Raw genomic sequence first — 18,351 nt, 5'->3', positions numbered from 1 at the left:
TTATCAGCTGAGAGGGCGGAGCAATTGCTTCAATCGACGAACCAGCGAGTGCCGAGTGTCGGATAGGGGCGGTGTCACAACCAGACTCGGGTTGGGTGTGGCGTCGCTCATCGGCATGTAGAAAAACTCGGGCGCATATTCCGATCATTCTATTGGAGAAGTCAGTACCGTAAGTAGAGCTGAGTGCCCGACAGTGGCGCCAAGATTGGAGCTCAGCAACCATCAGCTCACACCACTGCAATCCGCTTACGCCCGGCTTGTAAGGGGCCGGCCCGGAGCCCATGCTCTACCCCGCACCCCCTGGGTTCTCTCAGTCTTCCTCTTCCGTATCGTAACATACCTGAGTCCCAGTTCAGAGACGCGGGCAGCACAGCTCCTTCCCGCGCGGTGTCGCCAAGATGCCGCTGCGTCCGGCGCCGTCGGCCTTCGCTGGGCAGACTATGAAGAAGGCCTACGACGACCTTAAAAAATCGCTCGACCCGACGCATTCGCGCGATTTCCAAAGCATTGACCTTGCCGATGTCCGCAAAGCAGCGACGGAGCTTGAGGAGCAACTCGCCGCCCGGCAATCGCTCCGCAACTTGCGGCGCCTGGCGCCCCTCCTCGACGCCTTGGAGCGCTACTCAAACGCCGCCGAGTCGCTATGTCGCGGCGCCCCCTACTTGAAGCTGCTTTGGGCTCCTCTCACGGAAATCCTCCGGGCGTCATCAAACTTGACCGAGGCCTTGGAAAAGATCCTCAAGGGGTACTCGGAGCTCGCATGCTCTCTACAGTCGTTCCAGCTTCTCGGGCATGCCTTTAGGGATAACGCCATCTTCCAGGATACGCTTGCAGTCATATACGCCAATATCCTTGAGTTCCACAAACATGCATACATCTACGTGCATAGAACTGGTAGGTACAGGCTCCCCGCTTCCCGGCGACTCCATGTCTAACTGGTCCAAACCCAGGGTGGAAACTACTCTTCATGAGCTCCTGGGGCCGCTTTGGACACCGCCTTAGCGGAATTCTCGAGGATTTAAGGCGCCACCGCGAGCTTCTGGAGTCCAACGCAAAGGCACACGACATTTTCGAAGCTCGAAGGATGCGCGAGGACATGCGGACGTGGCGAGAGGAGCACTTGGAAAGCCTTAAGCAGGCCGAGCAGGAAAGATCCGCCAAAGATTTCTTGTCCATCACCTCGGCGCTTAATATCGATGAGCAGGACCAGCTCTCGATATTCCACGAGGTTTCTTCTGAAGGCGAAAAGTATCCGGGGACTTGCGCTTGGGTGACCTCCCACCCGTTAATGAAGTCATGGCTCCGGCGAACCCCAGAGACCCCCATGTTGTGGCTGAAAGGACCTCCAGGCTGGGGCAAAAGCACCATTTCCGCCCGCCTCGTCGCCTTTTTGAGGGCCGCCAATATACCCGTCATCCACCACTTTTGCACGTATCTATTTGCCTCCTCCACCAAGCTCGACCAGATACTCCGGTCCATACTCCTCCAGCTCCTTCGCATCGATTCGGAGATGGTTTCCCACGTCTACCATCTCTTTGTACAGCAAAAGAAGCAGCCCTCCATTTCCGCCCTCGAACAGCTCCTCCTGTCGTTGCTTGAAGGCATGACCAAGGATGCGGAAAACGCTGGGTATATCTGGATCATTCTGGATGGCGTCGACGAGTGCGCCCAAGAGAAGATGTCGACACTCCTCAGATTGATGAAGCGGATCACCTCCAAATCTTCTACGTGGGAGAATGTTACCGTTAAGGTCCTTATTTCCAGTCACGCTTCTTACGCCCTAACCACCGGGCTTCGACATTGTCGGACATTGTCTCTTGGAGATGAAACAAGCTCGTTGCACGACGCCATCCATGCATACTCGACTCAAAGACTTGGCGTCGTCCACACCCGGTTGGCACAAATCGGCGTTACGGACGCTGATATTGCCGAGCTCGCAGACGCTGTGGCTGCCCGAGCAGACGGTAAGCTTCTAGGGTCCGCCATGTCTCTTTTTCCGAGACGCCAAAATCGAGAAATGCGGAAAGCAGAGAGTTAACCACAAAGTATATTCAGGAATGTTCCTTTACGCCCGGCTGGTCTTGGACCACATCACCGCCAAAATTTTCTTTTCTCCCGACGAAGTTAAACGTTCCGTGGCTGATCTCCCAGACAAGGTAACCAAGTTGTAAGTTTCTCGCATCCCAAAACTCTCAACGCTTGCTTGGGCTAATTGAGCACTCTTAACATTTATTAGCTACCAGCAAATACTGACACGGATCCTTAACCGCCTGGACGCTCAGTCAGTGGACCGCATCAGATGCGTGCTGGGATGGATTGCTTTCGCGAAGCGACCTTTGAAACTCCTCGAACTACTTTCGGCAGTCTCCTTTAGTGCCATGGATGCTGCCGTTGAATACCTTGCCCCGAGGTACCTTCTGGACGAATGTGCCGCTTTCGTGGTGGAGCGGGGCGACACCACCTTTACCTTCATTCACGCGTCGATCAAGGAGTAAGAGTCCCTCTAGATGACCACAAATTAGGTTAACCTAACGGCAAAGTACAGATTTCTCGAGGGCCCTGCATTAGGGCTCGTTATCCGCGGGCAAGACGTTGTGCTAGAACACTGCCGAGCGGCCACATCGTGTTTGATCTCAGGCATGCATGTGTTTAGCAAGGAGTATCAAGAGAGCGCACGAAATATCCGAGTTGTCAAGGGCATTCACGGGTTTCATCTGTACGCCACAGAGCACTGGCTTGATGACCTCCTGTCAATCGGCACGACGCCAGAGCCGGCGGTTTTACGCACCCTGCAGCTTGTCCATCAGCTGGTGTTGCGGCTGGACGAGACCTATGGAATTTCGGCGCCATCAGAAGCGGCCCAATCGAGGCTTGTTACCGTTGACAAGCGACTCGTTGCTTTGCAGCAGTACCCAAAGCTATACCACTGTGCCTTGAGCGCCCTTGAGGCAGCGTCGCTCGACAAACTGGAGTTACGAATCCTTGCCAACTCTGAACCAGTGGCTGGAGATGAAAGTCCCCCTGGCCTGGGGATCAAAGACGGCATCTCGAAGCTTCTTTCTTCATACCAAGCTACCACTCGGTACCTCCTCTGCCAACACGCTGTTGAAGGTGTTTCTGCCGACGAGCTTAAGCTCTTCAAGGAACAGTTTGGGAGCTCCGCCTTCACTTGCCGGCTGCGAACATGTCCTCACGCGACTCTGGGCTTTGAGTCAGAGAGCGACCGCGAGCACCATGAGATGGCACACGTCCGGGGAGTTCGTTGCTCTGTCCCGGGATGCCAATATCTTCCGTTCAGCTCTACGATAGGGCTGCAGAAGCACATCCGTGAACGCCACGAAACATCAAGCGGCAGAAGGACAATCCGACGAGCGCCTCGACTACAAACACAGCGTAACCAAGGAGAAACCGGATCCTCATCTCGTCGGCCGAACGTCGGTGAGAAAACAGCGATAAATAATACGGTAATTTCCTCCCGCTGTTTGAACTCATTCGTTTGCCGATATGCTTATTGACATCTGTGTTTTTTAGGATCACCATGCCTCGCCCCAGCCACCGCTGGGGCTGGCCGGGCCTCCGCCCCCTCCTCCCCCGCCGTGGTCGCAGCAGACTCAGCAGCATCCCCAAGCCCCGCCGGGTCCGGGAAACTTCCCCGCGCAGCCGCCGCACCCGCCCCAGCCGGGCAACTCACTGGGCGATCTTAACGTCGAGCGCCTTCCCGCCCATTACAAGAAGTTGCGGGATGATTGGTTCGTTATTTTTAACCCTAACGTGCCGCGCATCCTCGACGTGGATCTTTTCCACACGCTCCAGCACGACAGCGTCGTGTGCTGCGTGCGGTTTAGCGCCGACGGCAAGTACGTCGCTACGGGCTGCAACCGCTCCGCTCAGATCTTCGACGCCGCGACCGGCGAGAAGCTTTGTATACTGCAGGACGAAAACATCGGTGACGTGTACATCCGTAGCGTTTGTTTTAGCCCCGACGGCAAATATCTAGCCACCGGTGCCGAGGATAAGCTTATCCGGGTAAGTTGAAGCATGTGCATTTTTGGGTTAAGTAACGCAGTTAAGCGCTAACACGCAGAGCAATACAGGTTTGGGATATCCAGTCGAAGCAGGTTCGAACCCAGTTCTTAGGCCACGAACAGGAAATTTCTTCGCTCGATTTTGCACGTAACGGTCGCACCATCGCATCTGGCAGCAAAGACCGGACCGTTAAGCTTTGGGATATTGAAACTGGCGGCAACGTGTTAACGCTAACTCTCGAGGACGCCGTTACCTCCGTTGCGATCTCGCCCGATACCAAATATATAGCGGCCGGAAGCATGGGGAAAAGCGTCCAGGTTTGGGATTCCCAAACCGGGTTCCTCGTCGAGCGATTGGAAGGCCCCGATGGACACAAAGATGGCGTTCATAGTGTCGCCTTTTCTCCCAACGGCAAGGACCTCGTTAGCGGCAGTTTGGACAAAACCATAAAAATGTGGGAGCTTGCCAGCCCTCGCGGAATGCCGATCCCGGGCCCTAAAGGTGTTCGTTGCGTCACAACTTTGGAGGGACACAGGGTATTATCTCCCCCATATTTTTGCCTTTCTCCGGCCTCAACCCTAGCCTGTTGCATGTCACTAACGCTTGGTGCTTCTGCGTACAGGATTTCGTGCTAAGCATCGCCTTAACTCCCGACGCCCAATGGGTCATGTCTGGCTCCAAGGACCGCGGTATGCAGTTCTGGGACCCGCGGACTGGTAGCACCCAGCTGATGCTTCAGGGCCATAAGAACTCTGTCATCTCGGTCGCGCCTAGCCCCGCGGGCGGTTACTTTGCCACAGGCTCGGGCGACATGCGCGCCCGCATCTGGTCATACAACCGCTTAGGACACGGCGTGTAGTAATATGCTGTCGTACGGTGCGGTATGTTGCAGCCAGTTAGTTTTGCAATGGTGGGGTTTGGATTTGGGATAACTCTAGGGGCAAAAATCAAGAGCAAGAAAAAAATATAAAAAAGAATGTTTCGGCGTATACACAAGAGAAAGGGGAGTGTTATATTACCCCGCGCGTATTATTATTTAACCCCGTGTTTATCCGTGCACACGTGCGAGCATCGCCGCACACCGTCCCACAAGCCAAATTAAATGTACCCAAATGGCGAGGAATATTTTTCCATATTAATTACGTTAATTTATAAAATTAATAATTTAATTCCCCGTATTGCACGGTTGCTAGCACGGCCGTTCCTTTTTGCACCGGTTAACAAGCAAATCCAAGCATAAATCCAGCTTAGGCCGAACCCATTAAAAGCCCGCTTTTTTTATTAAAGCTTAATCCTTTAAAAAAAAAATTCCGCTTTTTTAATTTTTGCAATAATTTTAATCCTTAATACCAAAAAAATCGGCGATTTTTATTAATCCGGCTTTATTTTAGTTAATAATGCTTTTTAACGCTATTTAACTTTCGCGCAATAAAGCTTTCGATGCTTTAAAAACGCGCGCGCACGCGGAAAGCTATAGCTTAATGCTAAAAAATAATTACCGAAATAAAGCTTTTAACGAAATTACCCGCACCCAATTGCAATGCGCTAAAACGGGCATTTTTAACCCAACCGCTTCCGTTAAGCATATGCACAAAGTAAAAAAACGTAAAACAAGCACGAAAAAAACGAATTGTACTTGGCAAACGGCTTTCCGGCGTACGGCCAACGGTTAAATCGAAATCCGGCTTATTAACGTTAAATACAACCACTTTTTCGCTAACAACCTTGCCGCTTTTTTAAGCTTTAAGCGTAAGTTTTTGCAAGTTTAGGATGGACGGATTTTTGCTTTTTGGAAAGCGGGCTTCCGTCCGGCAGCGATTATAACGAGCTTTAAAGCAAAGGAAAAAATAAAAATTTTAAGGTTAATTTCCAAAAAAGGGATTTGTACAATTATTTGCAAGTTTAACGGAAAAGCGAATTGGCTAGGCGCACGCTAATTTAATAACTTTTCGATATAATTTCCCAGCATGCTATACCTTTTATTAATTAATAATGTTAATTTAGCTTTATGCTTTATTTTTTTAATAATTAAATAATTTAACGGAAATTTATTATCGAAATTGGCGTAGCGAAACCAGCCGCATTAAACGATTATTTTTTGCATTTTTTTCCGTTTTATGTTACAGTTAAGCCTTTGCTCCTAAAGCAAGGTTGGGAATTAAGTTAGTAAGTTAAGTTACTACCGTAACTTTAACTTACTAAAAAAGTTACGGCGGTAACTTTAACTTATTTTAACTAACTAATAACTTACTTAAGTAACTAAATTAGTTAATTTAAGTTATTGCTTTTTTATTACTTTTTTAATTATTAATTTTATTGTTATTTTATTACTTTTATTATTATAATTTATTTTAATTATAAATTTATTTTACTTTATTTATATATAAAGTAATTTTTTTAAAAAAAATCGCAAAAATATGCAAAAGATTATGTGAATTTATGAAAAAACTTATGCAAAAATTAACTTAAAATGATTAATTAAGTTAATTAAATAAGTTAACTTTTTTTAAGTAAGTTATTAGTTAGTTACACCGTTACCTTTAACTAACTTACTTACAAAAGTTATGAATTTAACTTATAACTTTTAACTTAATTCCCAACCCTGTCCTAAGGTAAGGCACCAAAGGAGTACCAAGCTGTAGCACGTAACTAAACGATTAAAGGGATTTACAAAATAACTTGGGTACGGTTTAAATGCTTGCTCCAAAGGATACTTGGAAGCAAATTTAAATTAACTAATGCCGAAGCCTTAATTAAAAATTATTTAAAACAGTAAAAAACCCTTCCTTTTTATATTCGGGCCATTTAGTTATAAATACCGTAAATGGCTTTAATTATAATAATTAAAGCTAATAGCATTAATTGCTGCTAATTACTTTTGCTGCTTGTAATTAATTTATCCCCGTTTAATTATTACTAATTAGTTCTTAACCCAGATGTTACGTAATTTACCCCAACTTGTTTCCTTTTTGTTAAGAAAGCGGGGTTTGCCGCCTTTTTTGGGCTGTTAATTGTAACATTTTAAAGCTATTTGCAATAGCGCCCAACGTTATTGCATTTAATTATACGTATAAAACTAATAAATTTAATTTTTTTATGCTTATTATATACGGCATTTTACTTATACAAAAAAGCTTTTTTTTCGCTACCGTATTGTTACGAGCTGGAAGCCCGTATAGTAACTTTGGCTATGCCGGAGCTACGCCGTTACAACCGGGCAGCAATTTCGTAAAAACTTTAGCTATACCTGCAACGCTACATCGTAACGCCCCAGCAGCAACCCACTGGGGAATTGGGTTTTTTTTCGCGAAAAGGGATTTAACCAAAAGCTTTTTTTTTTTTACCTTTTGTAATAATATAAATTCCTTTTAGTTGCATTTAAGCGTAAATTGTTAGCGTAAGCCTTTTATATATGTTAAATAACGTGGGGAAGTGCAAAGTAAGTGCAGGGTAAGTACAAGGTAGCATTTTACATAACTTGTTAATTTCAACAATACTTTTAGCTTTTGCTGCAGCAAAAAATTGGGAAGTTAAACAAATCGATTTTATTAAAGCGTTTTTAAATAATAATTTCGATGTAAAAATTTACTTTACGATTTTAAAAAGGTTTAGTAAATGAGTAGCTTTTGCATTAATTAAAATAAAAAAATAATTAAGCAATTTAGTTATAACCTTGTTAAAAATTAAGTAATTTTGTTACAAAAAGCATTGTACGGTTTGAAACAAAAGCTTTGTAAATGGTAAAATAAGCTAAAAAAAAACCTTTTAACGATAAAGGATTTTTTGCTTTTATTTTTAATTTAACGGTTTATTTTATTGCTATTTAAAGCACTTTATAATTATTTTTATAAACGATTGTTTAATTATCGGGCTTAATATTAAGTTTATTAGCACTTTTAAATAAAATTTACATAAAATGTATGCGTTAAAAAGCCGCGGGCTTGCAAGTTACTTTTTAAGCGTTTAAATCGAAAAGAATATGCTTAAACAGCTTTTTTGCATTTATTAAAACTAATATATTAAAAAAATGCTTGCTATTTTTGGCTTGCAAAATTTTCAAACCTTTAATATGCTTTTATAACCGGATGTGCTAAATAATATTAGCAAATTTTTTGTAACTTTAATTAAAATTAAATTTTTACAAAGGATTATAAAAACCGTTATGTACTTAATGCTGTTAACCCGCCCGGATATTGGTTTCGCTGTTTAATGGATTTTACGCTATTTAACAAAGCTTACTAACATTTACATTAACGTTGCAAAAAACTTATTAAAATATTTAAATAGCACTTAAAACTTAACCATTTAATATAGCAAGCTAAAAAGGTTAATGTTAATAAACTTTGTAAATGTTAAAATAACGGGGAATTTATTAATATTAATTGGATTTAACGATAGCGATTTTGCTAAGGATAAAAATATTTCAAAATTAATTAATAAGTTTGTTTTTACATTAACTTAAAGTTTTATTAATTGGAAATGTAAAAAAGTTAGCATTATAACTTATAAAATTGTTAAAGCAAAAACCAACGGTTTAACAAAAACCCTTTAAAAAGTAAAATGGTTAAAATACTTATTTATAAAATTGCGATGCTTTGTAAAAGGTTTTATATGTTGGAACCCACTAAATAAGCGCATGCACGGGATTTACGGAATTTATAAAATCCCCATGCACAAATCCATAATTTGTGCATAAAGCTATTAAAGCTCCTTTGTCCTTTATATAAAAAGGTTAAATCCGTCCTTTTTTTTAAGCAAAATTCTTTCCATTTTAAACTTAAATACAACATTTTAACTTAACTTACTTTTTAATAATTATTAAAGCTTAATTTTACGCTGTTTAAAGCTCCGCGAGCAAAAAACTCCACCCCCAAATCCTTTTTACATTAATTAATATTGCGAAAAGCAATACAAAAAAGCTAGGAAAAGGGTCCTTTAATTAATTATATTAAGTAAAAGATTTAAAAGCAAAAAATTATCGGTTTAACGCTTAATAGCGCATTTTTTATTTACTTTCGGTTACAAAAGTTAAAAAAGCATTAAAAAAGGGCGCTATGTAATTTCCCAAGCTAACATTTTAACCCGGCTTTAAATAACTAAAACAAATTGCTTTAAATAATACCACTTACCATCCTTTTTACTATTTTACTATAAAAAAAGGAAAATCCTTCGCTTAAGCAATTTTTAATACACAAAATTAAAGCTTAAAAAATACAAAACCAATTTGCAAAAAATAAGCATTTTATGCAAAAAAAGTTATTAACGCTTTAAATTTACTTTTAAATTTATTGTTAATTTTCCATTTCCTTTTTTAACCATTTTAATTACAAAATTGCTAAGCAATTAACAAGCGCTTTAACAATTGCCAAAAATACATGGATTATTAAATAAATGTATAACAACCGGAAGGAGTTAAATCCTAACAATACATTAAACAATTTTAAAAAAAACTTTAGCAAATGGTTGGAAACGGATTTTAACGCGGTAAATTTAACGATTTAACGATTTTTGCAAAATTATTTCCGAAAGCAAAAGCTTTATTTCTTTACTTTTAACTTAAAAATATTAAGCAAAAGGTTAGCGGATATTTTTATTTAGTTACAAACTTTAAATGCAAAGCCAAACTTTACGCTAAACTTAGCGTTACAATTATTTAAAGCTTAAAGCAAAAAGTTAATAAAATTGCCATTTCCGAAATTTATGCTTCCCCGGTAATTACCGCCCAAAACGTTCCTTTAACCAATTAACATAACGCAAAAAGCGGTAAAAAACGAACAATTACCAAAAGCATAATTTAAAGCGCAAGCAAGTTAAAAAACAAATTCCTTAATAATTTTTACAAAAGCATTAAGCAAAACAAAATTAGCTTTTCGTTTAAACCCCCAAATTACGTCGTTTTATATTTAACCGAAGCGGTAATATACTTTTACGAAAAATCGTAAAAGCACAACCTTATTACAACCATTTTAACTTATACAATTATAACAAAAATACCCATTACAAAACGGAAAATAAAAGTACGAAAATTTCGTAATTAACGTTTTATAACGCAAATGTGTTATAAATCCGTGCTAAGCACGGATTACGTAACCCAAAGGGTGCCCCTTTGGGCCGAAACTTATGTATATAAAAACCGCCCCAACTTTCCCAAAAACAAGGACCCAACCCTTTCCTTCTTCTTTTTTATTTCGTAAAATAACACCATTTCGGCATTTACCGGGCATTACCTAGTGGTTTAACCCATTACATTTTTACGAAATCTTTTTTGCGAAATAGCGGATTATAACGAAAAACTTACGAAATAAGCAACTTTTTTAACATTAACAAAACCTTTTCCGCTTAACCAAGCAGCTAATTAAAAACGACGCAAATTAACGGCTATAGCGAATTTGCAACGGTAATTAAAAACATTATAATATAAATGCAGCAATTTGGGTTAACAAAAGCAAGGACCCAAAACCTTACCGCAACGGGAATATTGCTTTTTTTTACAATTTTTTTACAATTTTATATAACTTTTTTAATACCAAATAGCTTACCGAAATCCCCGCGTTTTCCTAGCATTAAATCGATAAATACAACCAATTTATCGAAACGCAAACCGGTAAAAAAGCCTTTATTATACGGAAGTAACGGGAGCTTTTTTATAATTTAAAAGCAATTAATTAATTACAAATTCGACAAAAACGCGGAATTTATCGGCAATAGCAAAAATTAATTTAAATATATTTGGGCGTGCTTAACCCCGAACGTGCAAGCAATCGCGCAAACGTATTACAAATACGGAAAAAAATTGGAAGCTTTTTATAACCCGACCAAATTTTTCCAATATTTAACAAAAACATTTAATAACCCGTTAAAGCAATAGCAAACATTAGCACGCTTAAAAGCATTTAAAATAAAATAAAACCAATTATTTAATACCTTTTTATACTATTTTAAAAAGGAATTTGCAACGGTAAAAAAATTAAATTGGTTGGAATTTGTTAAAATTAATTATTTTAAATTTAAAGTATTACGCTAAATACGAAAAGCATCCGTAAAACGATTGGGCAAATCCAATTTATATAATTAAATAGTTAATACTTTCCAAATAATTGCACAAAATTTCGAAACGATCGATATAAAACAACGCTTTTACCGCGGTAACTTATTAGCTAACGCTTTAACCCCGGTTGTAAACGGAAATAACAATACTTAAATAGCGGTAAAAAATACGCGTTCCAAAACAAAAAAGCACAAAAGCAATAAAAGCAAAAGCGGTAAAAAAGCGTAACAAACCATATAAGCTATTTTAAAAAAGCTAAAAGCTAAGCGAAAAAAAGCGTATTACCGTTGTAACAAAATGAAATACATGTTAAAAACGTACAGGCTTTTTTTAACCACCAAATTACAAACCAAAATAGCCCCAACAATTATTAAAAAAAAATACGAATTGGAAAACGAATAACCTTCGGCGCAAATTTTAACCGGGGGAAAAAAAAAGCGCAGCAAGCAAAGCAACATTAAATTAATATTAAGCAAGCAATAAATAGCAAATATAAAAAAAATTAAACGAAATATAAACGGTTTACTTTTTATTGTTTTTGTAATTTTTAATAGCTACCGTTTTATTAACGTACAAATCGATTTTAATTATAATTGTTACGCCGCTATAAGCGAAAGCTTTGCAATAAAAATGCAAATAAAGCTAATGCGCTTTAATACATTAAAAACATTGGGATTAATTTTAAAACGCATAAAAATATCCATTAAATATATAATTAAATGCCAAATGGATATTAACGGATAAATATTAACAATAGCTTTTTATATTATACCGGGCATACCCAAAAATATAATTTTAAGCTTGCTATAAATAAAGCATAAAAAAATAATGCTTAATTTATAAACGGGGAAATTCCGAATCGGCTTTAAAAAGGGCATGGTAATAAAGGATTTCCAATACCGGGAATAAAGCAAAATTAAACCAACTTTAACCATTGCGAATTGGTTTATAACGGTTTATTAACGTTATTAACAACAACGAAACAAAAGCAATTTGGAATTTTGCGAAACGTTATTAAAAAAAATAACAAAAATTATTAAAGCGATAGCTTTTACCGCGTTAATATCGTTTCGCTTAAAGAACGGATATGGCATACCCAAATTGCTAGCAAAAAAAGCAAATAATTTAGCCCCGGAAAAAGGCACACTTTTTTTAAAGCTAGCAAAATTTGCAAACTTGTTCGACAAAAAAAAAGCAACGGGCTTGCCGCCGCACAAAAGCAATTTAAACCATTATATTAAGCTAAAGCTAAATTTACAAAAACATATACCAAACTTTTTTTACGGCAAATTGTAAAAGCGTTCCGAAAAAAAACGTTTTCTGCTTGCGCGCGACGACAACGATAACATACAAAAAAACTAAAGCCATTACGAAAACCGGAAACGCCAATTTGCTTAAAGGCTAAACGAGCTCGATAATACCCCAAAGCGCCGTTGCGGCGTCGATAAAAAAGGCTACTGGCCTTAACCAATCGAAGCACGCAATACGCGACGGGAATTACCCAAACCAATAACAATTACGATAAAAACCAACCGCAAGCCCAAAAAAAACCCAATTAATTATTGCAACGATGCAATTTGCAAAAAAGTACTTCCAATTGCTTAATAAAAAAAAAGAAAAATTACGGCCGTTAAAATTATCGCGAAATTCGTTCGATACGTTAAAGCGACCAACCAAACGACCGCAACTTTAATAACCCCAACAATTAACCCTAACGCGACCCAAACAATTTTTTAATCCTTTAAACGAATTAAAACCATATTAAAAAAAAGGACCAAGCGCAGCAAGTTACGGCCGCAAACGGAAAAGGTAAAAAATAAACCTAGGCTTAAGTAACCGCAAAAGCGCAAACCGTTCCTAAAGCACTTTAAGCGATAAAAGCCAAAAGGGCGATAACATTTACGATCGACGATAAAATCCTTATTATTACCGGAAATAAAAAATTAAAAAATAAAACCCGAAAAAATTAAGCGAATTTGCGATAAGGAATTGGGTAAAAGCTAAATTAAAGCGGCCTATTAGCACCCGTCGGAAAACGTTCGCTTGCATTTCCGAAATGCTAATACCCGCTAACGAGCGGAGAAAAAATGCCGGCCCGGGCCGGGAACGAACGATACAAATAAAGGCATAAAAAGGGTTGCGGATAGCTACGGCAACCCCGCCGCAACGAACCGGCTACGAACGTGGTACGCGCTTTTTGCGGTTTAAAATACAACCGGACAAACGAACGGCTTAAAAATTACCAAATTAACGATAGCTTTAGTAATAACGGGCTTACTAGCTAACAAATTCCAACCTTTTTTCGACGATAAAAGCAAAGCGGAATATTGGTTAAAATTAATAAAGGTATTTAGCGCTAAAAACCCGCATGGAAACATCGAACGGGTTACCGTTTCGTTATGGAAAAAAAAAGTAATAAAAAAAAGGTAACGGCGTTGTTCCAAATCGCGAGCTTAAAAAGCGCAATAAACTTGCAAAAAAATTATTTCCGATGGGATGGGTCGGCATACCAATACCAACCTTTCGATCCCGAATTAACCACGGCGCAATGTTACCGCTATTTAAATTAAGGATATAAAAGCATGCAATATAAGCAAATTACGGCGTGTGCGTGGTATGGATTAAAAAAATACAACGATAAGCGGTATAAAAAAAGAAAAAAGCAGCAAAAAAGTCGCCGAAAAATATGTCCGGGGCATTTTGTATCCCGTATAATAAAGCTAAATACCCATTTTATTTCCCATATTGCCCGGTACGAAAACAAATTTAACAACGCAAAAAAAAAGCCTAGCTTACGAAGCTTACCCATTACGAAATCCCGATAACCTTTATTTCGAAATCGTTGCAAACCGGATCGCCGCCGGAAGCGGGGCGGGCAAAATCCCCCTTTTTACCCCGGGAAAAAGCAGCTTTTATACGGGAACAAAAAGGAACCAATTAAGCAAAAAGGAGCAATAACCCTTTTGCAATAACCTTTTTTTAAATACCAATAGCAATTCGAAATACAACCCCGCCAACCGAAAAAACCTTTACACGCAGCGAAATCGACGCGAGGTTAAGGTTACCCTTTTTTTAACCGATTTTACTTACAAAACGGAAAAAGAATTTCCCAAAATCGGCCGAACAATTTGTAAAAAGGCTTAGGAAATTTTATACGGCAAAACGAAAAAACGCAATTATTACGCTATTTGTAAGGAACCAAAACTTACGTATCCTAAAGCCTTTTCCCCCCCGCACCCCCCCCCGCGGACCCCCCGACGAAACCCATTTCCCCGGCGATACCCGCGTTCCCTTTACCGCTACGGGAAGTAACAAAAAAGGCCAGCCAAAAAAGCCTTACCCTTTCCCAATTATCCAATAACATACAATTCTTTAGCACCCAATTATATAAAAAGGAAGCGTTAACGTTACCGCTTTTTCCAAAAGCAAAAAAGGACCTTTTTAACGAAAAAACCAATGCTTAAGGTTTTTTAATAAAACGTAGCGAAAAAACCGGAAGTATTTAACGCATTATTGGCGAAAGGAAGCAGCTTTAACGTATTGGCGATATAAAAGCTACCAAAAGATTCGAAAAGGAACGTTAAATCCCCGTTGTAAGCCGGGAAGAAGCTAATCCAATATATATACAACCTTACCCCGCAACGACCATACGGCAACTTACCGGGATCCCTTTAAAACCGCTAAAAAAAAGGCAACGCGCTTTCCTTTTTTTTACCATTATAGCCTGTTTCCTTTTTTCCCCCCATTACCAAAGCGATTATTTATATTAAATTAACGCTACGTATTTTGGATTACGAAGCAAAACCGAACTGGTGCAAAATTACAATTGGCACCCAAAACGAAAATATAACGATTTGGTTGGTTTATTCCCCGTTTCCGAAAAGCACAACCATTACAAATTAAATAATACCTATCGACGAGCTCGCCGGAAAAGAACCGAAAAGCAATAACTTAATGGTAAGGGATTTTAACCTTTATTATAAAGCATGGATATTAAAGCGCCCAAAAAACGCACCAATGCATGCAAAGGCTTCCAAATTGGTTGGTTTAACGGAGCTATAAGGCATGCAATTAATAATTCGCTAAAACGCGGCGATAAAGTTCGCCCCCTATTGCAAAAACATTATTATTAATTTAGTTTAAACCACCGGAAAGTTAAAAACCTAATAGCCGTCGAAATAGCGTTAAAATAATAACGACCATACGGGAATGGTAATTACAATTTTGGAAACCATTTCGAACTTCCATGCATTAGCTTTAAAGGGCTGGAATTGGAAAAAAATCGATAAAAAATTCGCCAAATCCCTAACGAATAACAAAATCCCCTTTTCGTTACGACCATTTATTAACCCCCAAACAATCGACGAAAAAATAAACGATATTACAAAAACAATATTAAAAATTCGCAACCTAACCGTACCGGAGCTAAAAAGGAAGGCCGGAAGCTATAGCTAATGAACGGAAAATTTTTTTTAGCTATTCCGCAATAAGCACCGGGCCGAATTAACGTAAAAAGCAAACCGTTCGGGAACCAACCACGCAATAATAAAAAAAGTTATTAAAAAAAGGAAAAGCGCTATTAAAATAGCGAAAAAGTATACGTAGCGTACCGCAATGCACGAAACGAACATTATACAAAACGCTAAAAGCATATGGACCATTACCAAATGGGCAAAATACAAAAGCTACCGACCTTTTCCCTTTTCGTTACTCCCGTTGTTAAAATTATTAAGCGAAAGGGTAACGGCGACAAAAAAAGCGAAAAAAGCAACCTTAAAAAGGAAGTTTTTTTTTATATTAACGGCGGATATTACCAATATCCCCGAATACCCCAAACCACCTTCCCAATTTTTGCTCGTCCGTAAAGAAATTACCGCAAAGGACGTAAAAAAACCTTTTAAAGTACAAAATATTAAAAAGTTTTAAGCCCAACGAAAATTTTTACCGGGGAATTGCTGGCAATAAAACCGGCATTTTTCGAAGCATTAACGGAAATATTTACGGCATGCGTGGACCGCGGTTACTTTCCGAAAAAATTTCGAAAATTCCGTACCATTATCCTCCAAAAACCCAATAAAAATTCAAATACTTTAAACGCGTAAAAGCCAATTGCTTTTTTGGAAACGATAAAAAAAGCGTTAGAAAAAATTTTAGCGTTTCGTATTAAAAAACGCCGCAAAAAGCTATTAATTACTTTCCAACAAATAAATGGGCAATTAATAATGCAAATTTACGGAAACGGTTATGCGTTTATTTACAAAAATGGTAAATACGGTTTAAAACGCAAAAGCAATGGTTAATTTTTTATTATTTAATATAAACGGCGCTTTTAATACCGTATCGCATATACGCCTTTTCGACGAAATAAAAAAATACCAATTCCTATAATGGATTTTGGATTTTTTTAAAAGCTTTTTAAACGATCGGAAAATAACACTTTTTTTCGACGGCGAAAATACGGCAAAGGATAAAATTTTATGCAAAATCCCGCAAAAGTTCCCGATATTACCTATCCTTTTTATTATTTATACGGCAAGCTTGTACAAAAAGCTACGGGAAATAAAAAGGGTTGCGGTTACGGAATTCGCAAATAATACCAATTTAATTAATTTCGACCGCAATGCAACGAACGCAACCAATAAATTTAAAACCGCTTACAACGTATGCTTAAAATGGGCAAAAAAATTTGGAACGAAATTCGACCCGGCCAAATACTAATTAATTTGGCTAACAAAAAGGAAAAAACCCGCGCTAACGCTACCTTTCCGTTTTAAAAAGGTTACGGTAAAACCAAAAACAATAAAAAAAGCAATGCGAATATTAAGCCTTTGGATTAATTTTAAGCTGGATTAAACCCAATACATCCAAAAAATGCGCGAAAAAATAACGATTTAAATGCTATTTATTACGCGCTTAGCAATAATAACGTAAAAACCTACGTTTACCAAAACCAAATACTTATACTTAGCCGTAATTAAAGCAGCATTAAGCTACGCGGCCCCGGTTTATTATAAATTCGACGCTACCTTGTTGCGGCCCAAAAAAATGGCCAAAACGTAAGCAAAAACGCAAAATAATTGTTTAAAAACAATAACGGGGGCTTATAAAAAAACCCCATGGAAATTGTTAAAATTAAAAACGCATATGGCCCCGATCCAAATATAATTAAATAATTGCGTTGCCCATTTCGAAAAAAAGCTAAAAAAGGGCGGTTTGGCGGAAAAAATTGCAAATATTTGCAAAAAGGTGCAGCGGAAATTAAAAAACAGGAAGCGAAGGCTTACGGTTGCAACCACGCGGTTATTCCGTTAACGGGAAAAAGCGCTAAACTGGATCGGAAAATCGAACCCGGAAATAGCGATGCTAAAAAAGTGGAAGGAAAGGTAGTACAACTACGTTATAGCAACCAAAAAAGGCGCTAAAGCTAATAAAAAGCAGCCCGATAAAAAGATTTTAAACCTTTACCGCGACCTTTACAAAACCCAAAGCTCGTTGCTGGTTTAGTTAAAAACGGAAAAGTTAAAGCTTCGGGGCTATTTAACTTTCCGGAAAGTTTTTAGCGTAACCGTAACGTGTTAATGCGGTTAGGACCCGGAAACGGTAATATACGTATTATTACATTGCCCGGACCTGCAAAAACAAAAAAAAGAACTTTTCCAAGCAATAAAAGGGGCGGCAAAATTTTCGCTAAACTAACCAAATAAAGCAACGATCGTTACAAAGTAATTTATAAGGATAAAACGGTTTTTTAGCTACGCTTTATCGAACGATATTATCGATACGTAAGCGGAAAAAGCGGAAAAGAAAAGGAAAAAACAGGAAAACGTTAAACGCTGCGACGAAACGGCGAATTCGAAAAGGAAATAAAAGGCTTAACCGCCCCGGCTCCAAAAAGCCAAACCTACATTAAACCTTATCGAAAAAACCTTTTAACGATTTTATTAATTACTAATAATATTATATACCAACAAGCAAAATAACGCAACCTTTTATTTTAACGCCAAAAAGCGGGAACTTATTTACGCCCGTAAGGGCGGGTCGCCGCAAACTATTTTTAAAATCCCAAATATAAAAAATTCGAACCGCCGGGTATATAGCGCTTAAACGGCCATATTATCGCTTTTATTTTTAAAACCGAAATTGGATTCGTTAAGGTTACGGGAAAGCGCTTAGGAAAGGGAAAGAAATGCAGCAGCGGCTGCTTTTTTAATCGCTACTTGTTAGGAGCACGGGCGAGACCGCCCGGCAGAAAGCGGGGAGCGTTAAATGCACGGGCG

General features: G+C 39.0%; 1 protein-coding gene across 1 annotated transcript; it reads left to right on the top strand.

The window, feature by feature from the left end:
- The first annotated feature begins 314 nt into the window (after nucleotides 1-314).
- On the top strand, nucleotides 315-5,093 carry GGTG_05068 (hypothetical protein). Its single transcript, XM_009222867.1, has 8 exons — nucleotides 315-894; nucleotides 951-1,964; nucleotides 2,056-2,167; nucleotides 2,237-2,491; nucleotides 2,546-3,464; nucleotides 3,532-4,026; nucleotides 4,095-4,562; nucleotides 4,649-5,093. The coding sequence occupies exons 1-8, from the start codon at nucleotides 399-401 to the stop codon at nucleotides 4,883-4,885; spliced, it is 3,996 nt and encodes a 1,331-aa protein (XP_009221131.1). The 5' UTR covers nucleotides 315-398; the 3' UTR covers nucleotides 4,886-5,093.
- Nucleotides 5,094-18,351: the final 13,258 nt, after the last annotated feature.

This window comes from Gaeumannomyces tritici (assembly GCF_000145635.1).
Source record: "Gaeumannomyces tritici R3-111a-1 unplaced genomic scaffold supercont2.2, whole genome shotgun sequence".
Taxonomy (NCBI): Eukaryota; Fungi; Ascomycota; class Sordariomycetes; order Magnaporthales; family Magnaporthaceae; genus Gaeumannomyces; species Gaeumannomyces tritici.
This window is presented reverse-complemented; position numbering and strand designations above follow the sequence as displayed.

What these genes read in the sequence shown, in the direction of transcription:
- GGTG_05068 (XM_009222867.1), top strand. Translation starts at nt 399, where the DNA reads ATGCCGCTGCGTCCGGCGCCGTCGGCCTTCGCTGGGCAGACTATGAAG. An exon ending in CATCTACGTGCATAGAACTG is followed by an intron (nt 895 to 950) that starts GTAGGTACAGGC and finishes GTCCAAACCCAG; the next exon opens with GGTGGAAACTACTCTTCATG. An exon ending in TGTGGCTGCCCGAGCAGACG is followed by an intron (nt 1,965 to 2,055) that starts GTAAGCTTCTAG and finishes AAGTATATTCAG; the next exon opens with GAATGTTCCTTTACGCCCGG.